This window comes from Nelumbo lutea, chromosome 6 (assembly GCF_056320005.1).
Source record: "Nelumbo lutea isolate HS-2025 chromosome 6, American lotus-T2T, whole genome shotgun sequence".
Taxonomy (NCBI): Eukaryota; Viridiplantae; Streptophyta; class Magnoliopsida; order Proteales; family Nelumbonaceae; genus Nelumbo; species Nelumbo lutea.
The window spans coordinates 15,951,562-15,973,136 of NC_142689.1; the positions used below are offsets into that span (position 1 = coordinate 15,951,562).

Here is a 21,575-nt window from a genome sequence, read left to right on the forward strand (position 1 = left end):
CACTTTTCGACAAAGGATTGTAACTCCCTACAAATTCAACTGCTACAATTATAAAGAAGGCCATTAACCAATATTGGTCCTAGTTACATGAGGTATTGAGATGGGGTGAACTGGTTACAGTCCCAAACCTTTGGCATTTTTTTGCACACAGTGGCCACTCTCATGGCCGAACCTATGTTTTCACACTTGCAGCCTGAGATTAAATCATTACTCCAAGCATCAGCTCCTAAATGTTAAAATTATAAATATCCAACAAAACAAATCCCTCAGAAAAAATGTCATTCCATAAGCTTTACAGAAAAGTCCATTTTACTCAAAAAGACCTAAGAAAGCTACCTCATCTTCAAGACAAGTATTTTGCAAGGATTGCAATTTTTCCATGTAAAAAGGGTACTAAACAATGCTAATGTTTTCGCTGTAAATTGGCTAAAGCCCAATTGAAATTATATAGATTGAAAATTCCCCACCCCTTATAGAGTGAAATAAATGCAGCTTAGGCTTAAAACCAAAGGAAATCATCCAAAGGGGTAGCTGGCCCTCTAAGCACGACACAATGCCCATTTCACACGAAAAGGCTCAAGAAACACTGCCATATGGAACTAGCAAGCTAGGAATGCGCAAATAGACAGTGTAAGCTTTGCCCATCTTCAGTGCAAGTATGCAGAAATTCTACATAGTATATTTCCTTTATTTCAACTGGCAAGCACTTCTTAAGAACTGCAATTCACAACTGTTTTAGGAGACACTTTCAAACTCTAAATGGGCTTTAGTGGGAAGAGCAGGAACAACCAATGCACAAGCCCTAGAACTGATGGAATGAATCAAACAACCGATTTAACATGTACGACTATAACTTACCACCACACTCTACAGTCCATCTCTCACCAGCTTTCACTCTAGGCATCACTTACTCTAGTGGCATGTAGCACCTTTCCAAAGTCTCATTCCAGCAGCAAGGGGCCCTCTCTTTAGGTGCCTCTCATTCTGCTCCAGGTAGCCCTTCATGTGACGTCCTTCACACTATACTAGGTAGCCCTTTACGCAAAAGCTTTCACTCTACTCCAGATAGCCTTTTTCTATGACTTGAACCCAAGACATGGGAGTATGCTTTGATACCAATTGTTATCTAACTAATACACTAAAAGCTCTATTATTTTGTTAGAGCACATAAGGCCAACCGTTTAACCTTTAAGGTCATAACACAGGGCATCTGAATAGGCCAGGCAGAGAAGAAAAGGCAAACCAAATAATTCTTCATTAGCATTTCAGTGCATATTCTTCATCTTCGAGAGGATCTAGTTTTGCATCTCTCACTTAACTTTATAGGATATGAAGCTGCACCTCATTTAACTTCATAGCATGGATCAGTATCTAGTTTTTGAAGCTAAGCAAATAATTTTGCATATTTTATCATTCCCTATATAGTCATTTTCTTTTACATATTTTAAAAGTGTTAATGCTTTAGAATACATCTATAGGTGTCCATGCAGTATCCAGTATTGTAGCCTGTAAGCAGTGTGTCCAACGATGTTCCACTAGGCATGTATAGGTAATTGCTATACCATATCTTTCACACCTGCAATAACTTATAATACATCCTTGAGATCCCATCCCACACACCATCACCCTACTCATTACCTCACTGCCATCATAACCCTTGCTCATACACCCCATATCTTTGCCACAGAAACCCTTAACCATTAATCATAGAACATGTATATTGCCCAAAAATCATAGAACATGTATAAAACCTTTGAAGCCCTTTTTGCAACACAGCATTCTCCATTGTCTTTAATGGACAAAAGGATGTCCTTAATGGACAAAAAACTCACATTTTCTTTGAAAGTGCACCAATTCATAACTTAATTAATTTTTTTCTTTGGAAGTGCACCAGTTGATTTGAAGTAATGGTTTATTTCCTTCCCACAGACCTTTCAAAGGAAGTCATATATAAACGTTTCTTGTGTCTCACCCACATAGGAGAATTAAAAATGTTCTTGTGATCAAGGTATCACCCTCAGGCAAGCAGTTCCCCTTCAAGAGGACCAACCAATTAGTCAGTTGAAGGAACCCCAGCCATCATAATTAGTCTTTCGATAGTAATGATGTGGTTGTCTAGGATAACTAAGTTTTGACTAGTACAACCTTGTTAGAGTAGACCATGTACAAACAAATAATTAACCAACTTGTTGTCAGAGTAGGAAAACAGATAATCAGTACTAACTAAAGAATAGCCTCAAAACAGTAGAGGTCAAATATAGTATAAATGTATAATGATCGAAAACAAGACCATTAAACCATTCATACGCCAGAGACAACTCCTACGTAAAAGAAAAAGAACATTACACAATACTTGTTCCATCAGGGCTCCGATATAAGTAGACTGCACATGGACCTAGGCCCCAGAATGTTTGGCATGAACGGCCAGTCTAACACGAGATTTTACCATCACACCAAGCTATGAACCCTAAAGTCTACTCCTCCACGTAGCATCAGCAAAAATAAACTTCCAAGTGGGTCAAGAAATATCTAAAATTTCTTTCGATCGGCTTTACGTTCTACCTCACCGAAGAAGATTTAACGCACTATTTTTATTATCATTATACTTTACAGGATTGAAGCGCAAAAACGCAAAATACTCTCGCAAAGCTCTTTGCACCTGCAAACCGAGAAGACTTCAAAGCTACCAATTAAAGTTTAAAGCCCAAAACATTAATTTAAGACAAAAGAAAGTGACAAATAGTTTAACCTCTTGAAAACCCTTTTAGGAATTTTATACCACAGAACATATACAGAAAACCCACGTATAAGGAATTAAATCAATATACTCCTAAAACCATATCTATCATCATATCACGGCCACAGGGAAAGAAGAAAAAGAAAAATATGCCGCTACTTAAAATGGAAATTACAAAGTCACCACCAATCCCCGAATACCCATTAGAATATCTCTGAGGAAGTAAAGAATGCACAGAGTATGGAGAAGAAGACCCATGTCACTCACAGATCAACTTCGCAGTTCTTTGGTCCGCCGGACAAAACCCCAGTCTGTGTGTTCGAGGAAAACCCGACCTTCAGGTCTTCGCAGAAGACCCTCAAAAGATGCCTCCTCGTCCGCCAGGCGCCGCCCTTGAACCAAACCCAAGCCCCGATATTAACATTGAAACTTACGGACCCGCTTGACCGCTCCGAAGCCAATGCACTCGCAGCATCGCCGATGTAACCAGACGAGGCCGCAAACCTGGCCCGCACCGTGGTCTCGTTCTTCTTCCCCTGGGACAAAGGGGGGAGGGAGGTATCAGAAAGGGACTGCCTACGATAAAACAAGGTGGAAAACATGTTGTCGTAGTGAACGCTCATCTTCTTGTTAGGGTTCCTGACAGTGAAGCCGACGTCCCAATTTCCGGTGACCTGAGAATTGTTGATGTTCAAAGAGGAAACGGAGACCGAATCGACTCGGAACTCGGGTACATGAGGATGGAGAACGAGCCACGCGATGAAAGTGATGGCGCCGATGATGAGGAACGCGGCAATAATTGCGGCGATAAAGCGGCGGAAGGAGGTAGTGCGCCGTTGGTCGTAAGGCGGGGTATAGCATGGATTGGTGTTGTAGTAAGCTGCTGGCGGTGGTGCGGTGTACGGGTAGGATGTGCCGGTGGCGGTGGATGCGGCGGAGTAGCTAGACTGCACCGGAGGGTAGCCGTTGGAATTGTAGCTAGATTGCCCCTGGTGGTAGCCTGGTGGATAGCCTGTTACTGGTTTGTTTGGATCTTCCATGGTCGAACCGAAGTTGAGAGCTTTCTCTAAAACAAACGACTGAAGTCGAAGCAAGCGAAGGAGAGAAGTACCAGAGAAGAAAATCGGAAGAAGTGGATCGGGAAGTTGAGCTAAGAATCAACTACCGAATTAAAAAGTAGCAGAAGCGTAAGCGCGTCGAAAACATCATTCCAGAATTTGATTCCATTTCGAAGTCTTGCTAGACTGAGGTCTCTTTTTATTATTTTTTTTACGTTTTTTAATTTTTTCTAACGATGGCAATTTCCCCCGTAAAACCGGGCCCCCGCCCCGCCCTAAACGGAGCGGGTTTTATCTATAATACTCCCAATTCGTCCGAATTCAAAAATAAATTAGTAAAATATCTTTAGGTTTAATATTAATATTTAAAATATTTCTAAATTTTTAAAATCTTAATATCCCATAATTTTATTTGAATTACCCTTAAAGTATTATAATTCAATTCTAAAATACTTTGAAATTCTTCTTATATCCTATATATAAATTATTCATAAAATAGATAATTTTTAAATAATTGTCTTAGAGTGAGGAAAATACGGGAATTCACTGTCCCTAATGGGAAATGGATGCCCCGCCCTGCTACCAGGGATGGGGCAGGTATAGGGCAAGGTATCGTGACTTCGGAGCAGGACCGGGAGAGGGTGACCCGCCCCAAACCCACCCCATTGCTATTCCCAGTTTTCTCTTTGAAGGGTAAAAATAAAATACAAAACTCTCCCCTGAAGTTTCCAACAATCATAAAAACCTCTTGTAAATATTCACTTTATCAAAAATCTCTCTTACATTTTTAAAGAATTCGACAAAAACCTCCCGAATCAAATTTTTAAAATACCTATTTTACTGTTTTTCAAATTAGTTTGCATCTATTTTTACTGATACCGCCACATGGTCACTTTGTTGATGACACTTCTATCATCACCGTCAAAACTAGTGTCCCCTAAACCCCTTCACCAGCCACAAGATCAGTGCACCCTCTACAAGGCTAAGCTCATCCGCAGTTTTTGTCATCTTTATGATGGCCAAGAAGCCATCTCTGTTGGCATGGAATCTGCCATCACGAAAAAGGACTGAATCATCACCGCTATCAAGATCACTATACGTATTTTCCTCGTTTGGGGGCGGGACCCTTCTTGAGTCCTTTGCTGAACTGATGGATATATCGTCAAGCTGGTTGCTCTAAGGGAAAGGGAGGCTCCATGCATTTCTACAAAAAGGATTTTGGCTTGTATGGTGGGTATGGAATTGTTGGTGCAGAAGTACTGCAAAGATAATAATATCACGTTTGTTATGTACGGCGATGATGGGGCTAATAAGGCCAGTTGTTTAAAGCACTCAACATGGCAGCTCTTTTGCATCTACCCGTAATTTTGGTCTATAAATAACTAATACAATTTTAATCAATGACAACTTTTGGGTCCTAATATCAATAAAAGTAATATTTTTAATAAAATATTAAAAATTAGTTAATTTTGTAAAAATAATATCAAATAAGAGCAAAGTTACTATTCATCTTCTTCTTCTTATAGAAGTGCCGCCACCTCCAGCAATGCCTCCATCTTTGCCCAACACTACCACCTCCGCCTATTAGGCTATTATTGTAAGCGACTATAATTGAACCACCATTATAGTCACCACCACTTCCACCTCTACCTCTGCCCAACACCACCACCTCCGCCCAAATAGAAAACTTCTTTGAGTTTTCAATTCGAAGTTGTCTTGATGTCCGACTCCAAGTGATGGTCGAAATCGTCGTCATCGTTATGGTGGTCAAGGTAGCCGAATTCTCTGGAGATAGCATTTAACTTGGTTGAGACCATTTACTCCCTTGTGGCATCCTTCTAACTAACACAAGAACTAAAATGCTTATGGTTTGTCAGCTTCGCCATGACCATGAGATTGAGAGAGGAGAGGGAAGACGAGGAGGAGAGGGAGGACGAGAAGGATGATAAGAGCATGCCTTTGCACCCACTAATGGAAGAGGCGGAGGAGAGAGATACATTCACAACTTCTCTGAGTTGTCGATAAGAGCATGAGAAGTTGCTCATGCCTGAGAGTTGTGAAAACTTCTCTAAGCACGCCTCCGCTCAAACTCAGAGAAGTTGCTCATGCCTTTGCACCCACTGATGGAAGAGTGCATTTCGATTCGGAGGAGCGATGGACAAATGGTATCAGAGAAGTTGCTCATTGATTACTGCTACCATTTCAAATTGTTGTTCCATCCTGACCTATCTCGCCTTGCTCCTGCACATCATATGAAGAAATACTTGCCTTTTAATGGCAATCCAATTACCATCTCTGGATTCTTTCGAAAGATTGAAAGCTAAAAGGAATCGTTTTCGGTATTTAGCACTAATATACATAAATCCGAAAACATTTTTTTTGTAGGACTAGGAGTGTAAAAGATATTTCGTACTCTGATATTAAAAAAATCTAGGACCTACATACAAAACAAACACAGACAGATAATAAAAGAGGGAAAAAACAAGAAAAGGCAAACGATGAAAATAAAGCCTGGAATAGGAAGATGAAGTTGCAGGTAGAATCTTGTGCAATCGGGAGAAGGTAGAAGGCACATGACGTTTATCTACTATCAAGGCTTTTACAGAGGAAAGACGAGATAATATAAGAGGGTCTGGGTTTGACCTAGTGATTGAGCTCTGCTTAGAAAATGCAAATGAGAAATATAACACTGTAGTTCTGGTGTTTGTTTGACTCTATGGTTTTTCTTCTTCTATAAGAAGAAGAAGATGAATAGCATCTTTGCCCTTATTTGATATTACCTTTAAAAAAGTTCACTTATTTTTTATATTTTATTAAAAATATTACTTTTATTGATATTAAGAGCCCAAAAATTGCCCTTATCTGATATAACCCCTAGGTCTTATTGCTGGCGGTGGTTAGAATCCACAACATCATCAATACGAAGATCATTGTTAAACGAAGCTTGTAGTTCATGCCAACAAATTGGGCAATAATTGTGAATTTGCAACTAAGGAACAATGCTATTAATCATTAAAAACAATAATTGATTTTTTTAGTAATATACATAATAGAGAAATATTAGTAAACTACCAAGGATAGTAATACTTAATAATAGTAATAATAATAATAATAATTAATATTAAATAACATATAATAATATTAATAATAATTAAGAATGAGTAATAATATTAATGATAATTGATAATATTAACAATACTATTAATAATATTTAATAATAACTCAAGGTTTTTGAAATTGGACCGGACAAGGAACTGTTTTGGGGACCCATTCCTGGGTCGAATGTTCTAACCGTCCGATTCGTGGATGGCTCATTCTAACTTAAAAATTAAGAAAAATATAAAAAATAAATGGTCAAAAAATGTTGTCTGAATCAACGGTTCAATCACCTGGGTTAACAGGTCTCTAACCAAATCAACGATTTTTGGCCAAAGAGTGGTTTTAGGGTGAAACGGAACCAGTTACTAACCGTCCGGTCTGATCTGATTTTAAAAACCATGATAAATAACTAATAATATTAATAATAATTAAAAATAATTATTAGTATTAATAAAAATAATATTCAAAACTTATTAAATAATATTAATAATTAGGGTAAAACACATGTTGCATGGTTTTAGGGTAAAAACACATTATTTGAGAGTAGTGTGAAGGGATCAATATGAAAATAAATGTTCACAATAACGTGGACTTGTCCATGAGAAATAACCGTAGACGATATTTTACCTTGTGGTGTGGACTGTTCCACGATATATTATGGTTTAATCCACACCACAATGCAACCAAACACTAAGAGAAACTGTGACTTGTTTCAATCTGCAATATATGATGGTTGAGCCACAGTTCCGAAAACCAATAAATGAACATAAACAGACTCTCCTAGTTGTGAGGGATAATAGAGGAACGTGTTTGCCATTTTAAAAACATTTTGATTTTGATGGATAGGAGATTCCTTGATTGTTCAGCCTTCGTCACAATAAATGAAATGATTAATAGATCGATTTTTAATTGGTTGGAGACAAAAAATCATACACAACGGGGTGGTCAATTTATCACAAATGAGCACCCAGGCTAGTGTTCCATACGCATAAGATATAGGTCCCGCATGGGCTCCATATATACAATACACTGACGCTTCAGTACTACTGATAGGTTGCCCAACGCATTGTACATGATTTTGTCTCGAACCCATATGCTTCAATCTTTATATTCCATTCATTTTCACTTATCATATAAGGTAAGTGAGTGATATATCTTTCACATATTTACCATCATTATTAATCAATACCAATTAAATGGAAAAAATGTAAACCAAGATAAATAAGAAGAAGAAAATTGTATATCCATCCACTAAATATCCATGTGAATCATCAAAATAGATCTCTCTCTCACTCTCTCATGGTTAGCATTTCCCAAAACAGCTGCAAAACTTTCTATTTTGCCATATTTTACACTTTACGTTACTGACCATTTCTCCATGGAATATCTATATTACTATAAAAAGCATGAATGAGCCCTAAGATTTTTGGAATTTTATTTGACTAAAATATCCCTAATTTTGAATTTAGGCACCCTTTATTTTGGGGGAAAATGTAATTTCAATACCATTATTCAATTCATTCAATTCCCTCTCATTAAATTCCATATTTAGGATATTAACTCCTATTGGTTTTTAGAATTTTTATTGGCAAAAATATCCTTCATTTTGAATTTGGACAATTTTCATTTTGGGGGAAAAATGTAATTTCAATACTACTATTCATTTTATTCAATTCCCTCACATTAAATCCCATATTTAAGGTACCGATTCCTATTTTCTATCATTGAATCCTATATTTAAGGTATTTTTGTTTTTTATTATTACATTACATTAATTAAGTCCATAAATAATGATTTTCATAATATAAAAAAACTATATTTTTAAAACCAATTCAAAAATGAAACCATTTTTTTCATCTAGGTGGTGAGTAAGTAGTTCAACCATCTAGGCCAAATGGATCAATCCAAAATTTCATAATTAAATATTAAATAATAAAAAAGGCATGAATGAGGCTTGAGATTTCTGGAATTTTACTTGATTAAAATACCCCCCATTTTGAAATTAGACTTTCTTTATTTTAAGGGCAAAAAATGTAAATTCAATGCCACTATTCAGTTCATTCAATTTCCTCTCATTAAATCCATATTTAAGATATTAACTCTTATTGATTTCTAAAAATTTTCTTGGCTAAAATACCCTTCATTTTGTATTTAGACAATTTTCATTTTGGGGGCAAAAAATGTAATTTCAATACTACTATTCATTTTATTCAATTTCCTCACATTAAATCCCATATTTAAGGTATTAAGTCCTACTCTTTGTCATTGAATCCTATATTTAAGGATTTTTTGTTTTTTATTTTTATTTTTAAGTTCCATTAATTAAGTCCATAAATAATGATTTTTATAATATAGAAACCTATATTTTTAAAATCAACTCAAAAATGAAATCATTTTAGTCATCTAGGTGATGTGTAAGTAGTTCAAATATTTTGGCCAAATGAATCAATCCAAAATGCCATAACTAAATAATAAAAAATTAAAATAAATAATTATACAAAAAACATGAAAAACAAAGAAAATCTGTAGAAAATTTTGGATACATCACTATTATTATATATCGTCATACTAAACACAAGTATGATATTTTTTTGTAAACTAAAAATTTATAAAAAGAGAAAAAAGGAAGTATATATGCAATAAAAACACCCAAATAGAGAACGCAAAAAACCGGGCTACACAATGGCAACCCAACAAAAAAACATGATAAATATGAAGTATTTATGAATGATGAAAATAGGATATAAAATTTAAAATAAAAAATTAAAACCATCTTCTATCTAGGTGGCAGATTAATGATTCAACAATTTGAGTCAAATTGGTCAACCCATGGTGTCATGATTAGAAAACACTAAAAATAAAGAAATACAAAGAATTATGAAAAATACGAAAAATGATAAAACAATTTTGTGCACATGTCTAAAATTATATATTTGTCATATTAAAAACTAAATGAGATAAATAAGAACTATTTTTATTAATGATAGAAGTGAAATATAAAATTAGAAAAATTGATGCCTAATTTATGATTCCACTAACTAGGTTAAGTTGTTCAAGTAGGCCACCATGTTGATAACCAAGTAAATTGTCTTTTGCAAATAAGTGGCTTAGTTGTAAATGAACTTAGAATCATTGTTACGTGATGGGTTTACCCATTTGACCACTTGATTTGACTATAAGATAAAACCAATGTTATAAAAATCAATTGCAATTGCATTTTCCTCCCAATTAAACAAAACTTGTAATGCCATAAAATAAATAATGAAAATGCAAAATGTAAAAAATTATAAAACTTATAAAAAATTTTCTTTATATCTATGATGCTAGAAGGTAAGATACCAAAAGAATTTTAACCGATCATACCCCACTAGGAATTTTAATGAATACCACTTGATTGGTAGCATATGCGTAGGAATAGTTCCGAAAGGAGAAAAATGAGAGAAAGTAGATTGAGATGGTTTGGTCATTTGCATGCAAAACCATATATAAATTTGTTTGATAAGTTGTTCTATTTTTATTTTTTTATTTTTGGTAAAATAAAGAGGAGATACACAAGCCTAGGGATAGTTACGCCCCAAAGATCACAGCAATAAAAAAAAATTCTAGAAGACTAGGGAGGGAGGAAGAAGATATATTGAGGGGGGCATTTGAGTGGAGAGCTTTGTGCACAGTCCAATCTGCTGCTTGATTTACTTCAATTTAATATTGAATTTAATGTTGAAGGGGATAAAAGAGTGAAGGATAAATCAAGGACTTAGGTGGAAGTAATAAAAATTATGTCTCCATAATTTAACGATAGATATAGAATTGAATTGTGAAAGGGGATTCATGTAGCTGATCCCACATAATTAATTTGGACAAAGCTCTTAGGTTGATGATGATGATAACCACATAATTATTTATCATTTTTATTCTATCAATTACACTACGATTTGATCACTTATCTTTGTTAAATAAGCTCTAATAAGAACATTTAAATTTTATTATGGTTATCATTATCATTGAAAATTGCCAAATGCAACTTAATTATATGCACATTACTAAAACATTACAAATGCTTGTAAAGATATGTAAAGTATTATTTAGAAAAAAATAAAAACAAAAAAAAAGGATCTATAATGTTTTAATTCTTTCAACTTCAAATCATACCGAAAATTTCAATCCCATTCAACATAATGATCAATGAAGTTAAATTTCCCTTTTTCCCTGGAACCTCCATACCAAGAATTTAAGCAATGCAATCACATTGACTCAACTTCTTTGTTTCTGTTCTCTCTCTCTCAAATACAAACAATAAGACATTGATGTTGTCTTCTCTCACAATTATGAATTATCCCACCACCACCTGCCATGAATTGCCAATTAAAACGCTAGCTTCTCACATAGATGCATATATGAAATGCTTACACACAGTACGTAGTTGCATATATGCATGCATGCAGGTATCTTAGGGAGCCATGCAGCAAGATCCAAGAAGCCTCAACTCATCATCTAGGGACTAGGGGTCCTGTAGGTGGCAGGTGCCAATTAATACGTACGTGTGTATCTCGTAACGCCAATGCCCTAACATTCACAAATCAATCATCCCCAGTTGTTACACAAAACTGTCATCTCTGTCATGAACGTTAACGACGATGAATGTGAAATTAGCCCAAAGAAGAAGAAGAAGTGGTAGCTATAGCTACTTACTTAATATCACGTAGCCAGCTGCTAGGTACCGTACGTCACACAAAAACCTTGCAGGTCCTATGCTTCCCACTCAATATTCCGGAGGGATGGGTTGAGTTGATTTTGAGGTACATACCGCCGCAGAAAACTTTGATCATTTGTCTCTTCATCTCCCAATCTTCCCTCTCATACGTAACCCAACCGACCACCCTCAGCCTCACAGTTCTAACCATGTATCCCGTCCCCACGTCGTTCTCAATAAAAAAAAACTCAACACTCAGAGGATCGGTCAGGTGGATGTTAAACGTGGTGCTCACCGTCCCCTCCTGCAGGCTATCAATGCGCAGAGGCAAAGCAGGCTGCCCCATGCTTGAGTTGGAAATTTCTGTAAACCCTTGAAACAGCGTAAGGTTGAGGCTATACAAGTTGAGGCTCATATTACCCGCCATGTTCCTCATTCCCACTCTCATGAAACAATCTATTTTGATGCTGCTTTTAGCTGGTATTTCTGGTTTCTGGGTGAAATACATTTCCCTCACTTCGAAATTCGGGGGCTTTGGACCAAGAAGGAACCAAGCAATCAGGATCACCGTCGCCACTAGCACCACCACCACTGTAATGGCCGTCCATATTGCATACAGGGTCATGGTGGCCAAGCTTAGCAATGGACTAGATTGCAGGTTGTGGGCAAAGTCCCAATCCGGATGCTCTATTAGGGGTTCAGATGTATGCTGCATCATCCTTCCCTTAATTTTCTTTATTCGATCTGTGTACGTAGAAAATTCAAAATTACCCAGAAACAGAAACAGAGACAGAGAGTTGCGACAAAAAAGAGAACAACCAGTTTAAACCGATCCACATATAGATAGAGGACCTCCGTTAAAAATGAGTGGAGATCGTTGCTCAAAAATCAGTTACTCCGAGTCGTCCTGGGCTAAAACCGTGAATCACGGCCCTCGCTCGATGTATTGATGTAGCCCCACCTTGAATTATTGGATGAAGCTTAATTAGCAAACAATTAGCTAGGTTGCAGGTTGTGGGCAAACTCCAAGTCGTGATGCTCTATTAGAGGTACAGAAGATCGGTGCTGGTTCAATTCAATGGATTCATCATCCTCTTCCCTTTTCCTTGTACGTAACTTCTGTAGAAATTTATCCAGAGACACATGCAGACAAGCAGAGAGAGAGAGAGAGAGAGAGAGAGAGAGAGAGAGAGAGACAGAGACAGAGAGAGACAGAGAGAGAGTTGTGACGAAAACAAAGCAACCAGTTTAAACCGATCCACACATAGATCGAGAACGTTAAAAATGAGTAGAGATCATGCATTGCTCAAAATTCAGCTACTCCCACCTTGAATTGGATGAAGGTGATGTAAGATGGAGCCACAACATTTCATCAAAGGTCGTGATTTCATGGTTTTAGCCCAGCGCTATTCCAATAAGAGTAGCTAAATTTCTCCTCGAGATCGTTCGGCCTTGTTAGAATAGCCCCAAAGCGAAAGAAATTAAGTCATTTGACTAGGGGTAGTAGCTTGGGTGGAACGATACTTCCCTCATACCAGGATGCAGGATCATTGGCCCCGGACCAATCCAAGGACTGACTGGCCCAACCAAGGTTAGATTCGGTTAAGCATCCATGAAAGAAGCAAATTAATTAACCATATTCACACTGCGATCCAGACAGACCTACTGCAACTGGTTAGGATATACGCAGTGATGAACTTAGGACTTGGGAGGAGTTATCCATGTACTTGATCAAAATTAATTGTTCGATTCACTTGTTCAGACTTAATTCAGAGAAGAAAGATATGGTGGGAGCCATGGACTCTGGGTACAGCGGATTAATTTTAGCTAGCCCAATCAAGTCTAATGCCAGATCAAGAAACATCCATCTTCATTATGGGCTTGGCTTACTAATAATCCTCTGGCATGTAAACCAAATAGTTAGTTGGCCTAGTTTGGAAAGCTTAATTAGCTTTATCTGGGCTTGTAAGTAGTTGCTTTGAACAAGTTCCTAGAAAAGGCTTTACTGGAGAGCCGCATCCCGCATGAATGACTGACTGTAGGATGATCAATATTTTAGCTCTCAGGTTTTCTTTTATCAAATGTTGCTCATAAGATTTTCACATGGACCCAATAACCTCGCAAAGCCAAAAGCCACAGCGTACGTGAAACCCTCCAAATGGCCGCTGAATTTCATTGGAGCCATATTGACCAAACAGTTCTCAATGCCATAGCCCAGACAAATGAAATTCAAGCTCTCTGATAGTCAATTGCAGGGTGCTCCTCTGCTAACTTTTCTTTTTTCCTTTATTAAATCTGATACTACCTGGTCTAAAGAGTCTGGTTGTAAGATCTCTCGGGGGCATTTATACCAAATAACTGTGAAAGAGTTCAACTATGTAAACTGCCCACAATTTTCACTGGAATCCTCCATTATTTTCAACTCAAATATGTGTGTTGTCATCTAACACCATGACTCAGTCTCAAGCAGATTAGATGTTTTTCTCATGGCAACATTATATGGTGAACATTATAGACTGGCTTCATGGTTGGACCCCTCACTAGTGGGACCCAACTGATCATGCGTCGGATCCTCTGGTATATTATTACACTTTAACGTTGTAGGTTATGAGGGTTCACCCAACTAGGCAAAAAATACACAACAAATAATTAAGATTGTTTAAAATTCTGAACTCTTCATTTGTACCAGAATTTTTTTTGATCAGTTCTTTTTGAATTCATTCAGTTGGCTTCAAGTCCAGATCACCAAATTTAGTACATAATTTCCCAATCTCTCTCCCTCTCTCTCTCTCTCTCTCTACTCCTCTCTCCGATGAACTAAAAGAATCTCTCATTTTAATGATTTTCCTCTCCCTATCTCTCTCCATTAATTCTACCATCTCTCTTTCTTTTAAAGGAAGATTTGCGAAAGTCTCATGAAGAAAGAAAAGGGAGAAGAAGCAGAGGCTATAGATAAAACAAGCATTCCCTTGGACCGCCTATAAACGCTTCTTCTCCTGATGATGAGCCAGAGAGCCCAACCCTCAAATTATCGCAGTAAACTCTCACACACTGATTTCTTGACACCCAAATTCCATTTTTGAATGTAATAGAAGCGGTCATTCTCAGATTGAAGAACATCACCCCATGGCTCCGATCCACTTGCATTGTCTCGGCCAGAACGCCTTCCATGGACTCCGACTCCGTTGTCAACTTCACACTCAGCGCTGTTTGATTCCTCTTCTCCAAGGAGAAGGGCGGGAGCAATTTCGCAGCAGAATTCTCTCCCCGAACAGCACAAATGTATGCACGCGGTCATAGGTCAAACTAAGTTTCTTGCTGGGGTTGTTCACGTTCATGGCTACGTCCCATTTGGCCGTCAATATTGAATCGGAGAGGTTGAAGTTGGAGATAGAGAAGGAGTCGACTCTGATCTCGGGGACCTGTGGGCGGAGGGAAACCACTCGGCGAAGCTGGTCAGACCCATTATGACCGTAAGGACAACCATCAGGGTAATCATACGGCGGAAGAAGGAGCTGTTGGCGCCATGGAGAGGTGGACGTGGAGAACTCGGCGGTGCTGCAGTGTATGGGTAGCCACCTGTTGGGTATGCCGGAGGATAGTACACCGGCGGTGGGAAGCCAGGGGCCGGGATATAGCCTGCTGCATGTTTTGCTCGATCGTCAGGCGTGAAAGCCATATAGATCGAGCAGAGAGAGAGAGAGATTGGTATATTGGTGATGAAATGGAGAGAGACAGAAAGAAGGGTATAAATAAATAGAGGGAAGATGGAAAGAGCGTGGTAACTGTAATTACAGTGTGGAGTGGATTGATTTACGGTGTGATTAATTAAGGAAATCTATGTTAATAAAATCCACCGGGGGTTGCTATAAAATAAGCGTCGCACCAACGCGTACAAAAGTAGCATAAGCTGAGTGGATGGTTTATGGGATTTTTCGTTTGGGAGGAGCATCCTGCCTCCTACGTCTGCATGCAAATGCAAGGGTTGCTCATTGCTGTTGTTGTTGGTGCAGGGAGTAAGGGCTTTGCGCTTCCAACGGTTAGTAACGGCTTTACTAATAATGAATATGAAATTAATGAATACAGGAGGGGTATGAGATCAAAAAGCCTCGTGGCCAGAAGACAACACATGTGTGATAACCCTATTTGTATTTATATTCCTCCCAAACTGAGCCTTAAGAGAGAGAATACAACAGTCAACAGATGGAGTCCGGATCCGCTCCTCATTCCTCACACACCGCTTCTCAATGCAGGTGAGATGTGCCTGTGAGGAGCAGATCCCAATTCCAATTCCAACAGATGACGCTAAAATCTCCTTCAAGAATGAGCTTAGACACATTAAGCTGATTAATCAGTTGCAAACCTTTAGGCTATGTTTGGTTTGAAGGAAAAATATAGGTAAAGGAAGGAAAATGTAGGGAAATCTTTAGAAACCTTGTATGATTTTCCTGTCTTTCCCTTCCTTTCCCTACTTTTTCTTTGAAACCGAATACAGCCTTAAGAAAAGCCGCAAGAGAGTTGAAAGGGGTGGATTCATAAGACCCCTTTCAACTATTAATCTAGTACTATACACCCTTATTCTTTTTAATATAAAAGGTTTTTATTAAAAATAAAGAAAAAAATGAGATCTCCCTTCATCTTCTTTTTCCTCTCCTTCTTCCTCCTTTCTCCTAACCCCCTTCTCTTAAAGAGGGATCTCAACTACCTCTAGATGGTGAAATACTTCACGTCAAACTTCTGCATTTTAAAACATTAATTGTTATAGGGATTTTAATTAGCTCTATTGACTCCAATAAAAGTGCCATCTTCTTTCACTTAGATTTTTGAACTAAGAATTAAAATACATCAAAGAATACCGACTTGGAACTGACTTTGGTAAGGCTAGTTCCTATCAGCGTTTGAGTAGAGCCCAGTTCCAAATTCTTGGACTAACAACACACTACTGTCACGTTGTCAAAAAACCTAATGATATTTCAAGTAATTCATTAGAAAATAGGGTACACTAATTCTATTTATCAGAACACAAGGTACTTTAATTATTTAACCCTTAAAATAATGCATCAAGGATTTTTTTTCTTTAATTTAACCCATCCAAATGATGTAATAAATCAATCCAAAGATCTAGGAAATCAAATTAATTCCCTAAAATGGTTGAATATTAATTATCCAATTAACATACCAATATTTCAACAAATCAAGGCATATGTACCAAATCAACCAAAAAAAAACCCTAAGCCCAAAGCAATCTCCTATCTAAGGGTGCAAATCAGGTTGTCCAATTTGAAAATGTTCAACTATGTCATGTTCAGCGGAGAAGTTGCACCTCTACTCTTGTGTAATGGACTAATCTCATATCCATGATGTATCAAGTGTACGAGATTTTAACTGCAATCCAACATATTCTGGAATGGGCTTGAAACATAGTTTGGATGATTTTTGAGGATGTTGATGTTTTTGTTTGATTTTTTTAGAAAAAATCATGCATTAATTGAATGCCGGAGATTAGTCAAAATATTGGTACTCGGGAATTAATTCACCTGTATTGATTTCGCGGATGTTTTTCAACCGTTTTGTTGTATTTAATCGATTTTACCCTATTTTTCTCAATAATCATGCATCTGATCCTCTAGTACATAACACTGTAATGAGAACCAACTAACTAGCTAGGCAAAAAGTAAAAAAATAAAATAAAATAAACAAAACAAAACAGATAATTAAGGTTTGTTTGAATGAACTCATTTGTACCAGAAAAAAAAAAAAAAAAACCTGATTTCATTCAGTGGGCTTCACGTCCCAGATCACCAAATATAATATACAATTTCCCAATCTCTCTCTCTCTCTCTCTCTCTCTCTGATTAACTAAAAGAATCTCTCGTTTATTGATTTTCTTCTCCCTATATATTGTCTCTCCCCATTCTGCCATCTCTCTTTCTCTTTTTCTCTCCTTTTACGTGCATGACGCACGTCCCATTTAACTGTAAATTAAATTTAAAAGAGAAAGATTTGCCACCCAAGACATTTCATGGAGAAAGAAGAGGAAGAAGAACCAGAGGCTATAGATAAACCAAGCAATCCCTTGGACCACCTATTAACGTTCCTGCTCCGGATGATGACTTAGAGAGCTCAACCCTCAAATAATCGCAGTAAACTCTCACACTCTGCTTGCTTAACGTCCAAATTCCATTCTTGAATGTAATAAAAGCGGTCATCCTCAGATTGAATAACATCTCCCCATTTCTCCGACCCACCTGCATTATCTCGTCCAGAACGCCTTCCATGTACTCCGAATCCGCTGTAAACTTCACATTCAGCGTTGTTTGATCCCTCTTCTCCAAGTAGAAGGGAGGGAGCAATTTCGCAGTCAGAATTCTCTCCCCGAACAGCACAAGTGTATGCACGCGATCATACACCATACCAACTTTCTCGCTGGGGTTGTTCACGTTCATGGCTACGTCCCATTTGGCCGTCAATATTGAACTGGAGAGGTTGAAGTTGGATACGGAGAAGGATTCGACTCTGATCTCGGGGACTTGTGGGGGGAGGATAAACCACGCGGCGATGCTGGTCAGACCCATTATGACCGTGACGACAATCACCAGGATAATCATACGGCGGAGGAAGGAGCTGCAGGCATCATGGGGAGGTGGAGATGGAGACCTCGGCGTTGCTGCAGTGTATGGGTAGCCACCTGTTGGGTATGCCGGAGGATAGTACACCGGCGGCGGGAAGGCCGAGGTATAGCCTGCTGCATATTTTGCTCGATCGTCTGGCACGAAAGCCATACGATCGAGCAGAGAGAGAGAGAGAGAGAGAGAGAGATTGGTGTATTGGCGATGAAATGGAGAGAGACGGAGAGAGAGGTATAAATAAATAGAAGGAAGATGGAAAAAGCGTGAGAGCTGTAATTAGTAATTACAGTGCGGAGTGGATTGATTTACGGTGTGATTAAATTGGGGAAGTCCATGTTAAGAAAATCCACCAGGTTGGTGGTAGTGGTGTCAATTGTACTGGATTTGGTCCAATCAATGTGAGTCCATTACAAATGCATTGGTCCAGTCCAATCCAATGAATATTTTGAATCATTTTGGACTGATCCAATTCAATGTTTCAACCGTTTAATCGGTTCAAATTCATTTTAATTTAGATTGGTTTCAACCCAAATCCAGTCCATTGACCTATATTCTTATCTTATATTAATGGACCAGCTATTGGCCTAATCCAACTCAACCCAGTATAAATTTATTATGAACGAATCAGGACCAATCCAATCTAATAAATATTTTGGATCGGATTGATCCAATCCAATATGTCTTGTTAGTTTGTCCAATCTGTCCAAATTGATCCATTGACACCCATAGTTGACGGGTTACTACAAAATAAGCTTGCACCAACAACAACGCGTACAATAGTAGAATAAGCTGAATGGATGGTTCATTGGATTGGTTTTGGAGGAGCATCCTGCGTCTGCAGTTCTGCACCATGGTCCATGCAAGGGTGGTTGTTGTTAGCATAGGATAAGAATGGCAATGGGACGGGTTATCCTTCCCCGTCTTGACTTAATTAGAATAAATTATTAATAAATACATTAAATTTTAAAAATATTTTAGATATAGAATTATGAAAATTTGGGAGTATTTTAAATATATGATTATGGGATTTTTGGGTTTTTTTAAAAATTAATATTAAATCTAGAAATATTTTAATAATTTATCATCGGATTTGAGGAATTATATGAAAATCCTATCCTTGCCTGTCCTCAATTTGGGGAAAAAATATTTTCCTCATGTCCGCACCACCCCATCTCCTTGAATTCACATATGCTCCCCACAGAATGCACCCCAAAAATGTCCCACATGCACATCTCAGCATGCATTCAAAACATCTCCCATACTTGTCATTGGGAGATATTCCCAATACACATTGGGATGTGCTGCAGGATGTTTTTGGGGTGCATTCTGAGGGGAAAGATGTAACTTCCATCTCTGTTTAAGATTAGGGGAAACCAACCCCATTCCAAACAGGGTGATGTGGGACCCCCAATTTTACAGAAAAATTTGCCATCCCTCATATAGGAGCAAGGGCTTTGTGCTCCAAATAGTTTGTAACTGCTTTAGGAATAATGAACAATGAATAAAAGAGATATAATCATATCAAAATGGCTCGTGGCAAGAAAAGAGAGTGCATGATGGGCAAGAGCATGTGATATTAAGGTTCAAAGTATCAACACGTATCAGCTCGTATCGGCTGATACATATCATTCTGGGACCCCTCCGGTACGTCCCTATAGTGGGTGTATTAGGGGTTTGACCGGTTCAGGGGGTGGAGGAGCCCTAAACCAGCCCCCCTGAACTGGTTTTAGAAAAAAATAAAAGAAAATAGTAAAAAAATAGTACTGATGGGCATATCGGGCGTATCGATATTTTGAACTTTGTGTGCTATATACAGTGGCATCCTTGAAAACATGTGCGCTTTCTAACACATCAAAATAAGGAAGGAGAGCTTGGTCTCCAAAGAGAATTGGGATCTGCTCCTCACACAACGCACTTCACAGCCACATCCCAACCTGTATTGGAAATATATTCCAAGAATAATAAATACAAGTACGGGAGGTGTTCTTGATGTGGGGCGAAGATAGATTGTGAGGAGCAGATCTAGACTCCTCCAAAGAGCGAGAGAATACCTCCAAGCCACGGCCTCACAGCTCTGCTTCTTTGGGAGGGATTAAAAATACCAATTCTAAAAGCAACCTGAAGATATTTCTGAGGATCACACTCACGACCACGAGTTCAAATCTGCATGCCCCCACAACACATCTCTGACATGTATTGGAAACATCTCCCAATGATAGTATCAAAAATGATGATACCGTCATCAAGTGATGTTCCCAATACACAACGGAGATGTGATGTGGGACGTCGTGGGGCGAAGTCTTGTGGTTGTGGGGGGCTGATTTGATCTCCACACCCATAGAAGAAAAAGATGCTTTGAATTGAACGCACCATCCATGTTGATCTTTTAACCAATCTGAGGGAGGTCATTTCTCCGAGTTCAAATCAGCCCCCCACAGCACACCCCTGCCATGTATTGAGAATATCTCCCGATGATAATATCTAGAATGATGATGTCATCATCAAGAGATGTTCCCACACGGCGGGGATGTGTTGTGGGACGTTGTGGGGGACTGATTCTGTCTTTTATCTCTCCCACTAGGGCTTGCATCAATAGATAGGAGGCTCCACCAAAACCTCAGAACTAACGTACATGCATAATTTGGGGCCTCAAATGGTTGTCACGAATGTAAGAGATGAAGCTATGCGGGCATGAGAAATATATATAATTGTTTTGAATACATACACTTCTTCTAACCAATGCAAGTTTCAGATTGTAATGGTGGTTGATTCACAATCAATCTTGCACAAGGGTCGGGCATATAATTATTGCCACAGGGATCCCATGTAAGCATGAGATTCCAGTGGCTTTCCATGTTTTCCACCTTTGAGGTTAGGCGAGAGTGAGTCGGATGTAGGAATGGCAATGGGGCAGGTTCGGGGCGAGGATTATGTTCCTCATCCTTGACCCTGAGCTCCAAATCATCCCCGATCCCCGTTGGGGAAAGGAATTCTCTTCCATCCCGACCCCGATGGGGATGAATTCCCCACTAGAGACCCGAATCCCTAAATACGTGAAATCCAGTATCCATTGGCTGAACCTGAAACATGTCATTTTACTTCCAATTCTATTCCCCCAAACAAACAAAACAATTTAAATTTCAAATAAAGTCTCCATTTGGTTGTAGTGCAAATCCCAACCTATATACAAAATTTGCATCCCATTCACATTGACTATGATTTGAACACATACTTGCTGCAAATTTTGTACATACTTGTACTCATTGGCAATACAAAATTTGCAGGGATAGGGAGATTTGAAGAATTTGTTTAGTAGCTATCTCTTTGCATTAATCAATAAACCAGAAATGAATCTGTACTTA

The 21,575-nt window shown here is 38.3% G+C and overlaps 2 protein-coding genes and 1 long non-coding RNA gene across 3 annotated transcripts; all 3 read right to left on the reverse strand.

Moving 5' to 3' along the window:
* Positions 1 to 2,743: 2,743 nt before the first annotated feature.
* LOC148847578 (NDR1/HIN1-like protein 10) lies at positions 2,744 to 3,971 on the reverse strand. The gene has a single exon (XM_088951855.1). It carries the CDS (start codon positions 3,775 to 3,777, stop codon positions 3,001 to 3,003), a length of 777 nt encoding a protein of 258 aa, XP_088807981.1. The 5' UTR covers positions 3,778 to 3,971; the 3' UTR covers positions 2,744 to 3,000.
* Positions 3,972 to 10,949: 6,978 nt separating this feature from the next.
* On the reverse strand, positions 10,950 to 13,052 carry LOC148847579 (uncharacterized). The gene is made up of 2 exons (XR_016100250.1): positions 11,584 to 13,052; positions 10,950 to 11,457 (listed from the first exon to the last, which is right to left on the reverse strand). It is a non-coding gene; the product is annotated as an uncharacterized LOC148847579 (long non-coding RNA).
* Positions 13,053 to 17,637: 4,585 nt separating this feature from the next.
* LOC148847580 (NDR1/HIN1-like protein 1) lies at positions 17,638 to 18,366 on the reverse strand. The gene has a single exon (XM_088951273.1). The coding sequence runs from the start codon at positions 18,364 to 18,366 to the stop codon at positions 17,638 to 17,640; it is 729 nt and encodes a 242-aa protein (XP_088807399.1).
* Between the last annotated feature and the right edge of the window lie 3,209 nt (positions 18,367 to 21,575).

Excerpts from the sequence above, each read along its gene's own strand:
- LOC148847578 (XM_088951855.1), bottom strand. The coding sequence starts at position 3,777 with ATGGAAGATCCAAACAAACCAGTAACAGGCTATCCACCAGGCTACCAC.
- LOC148847580 (XM_088951273.1), bottom strand. The coding sequence starts at position 18,366 with ATGGCTTTCGTGCCAGACGATCGAGCAAAATATGCAGCAGGCTATACC.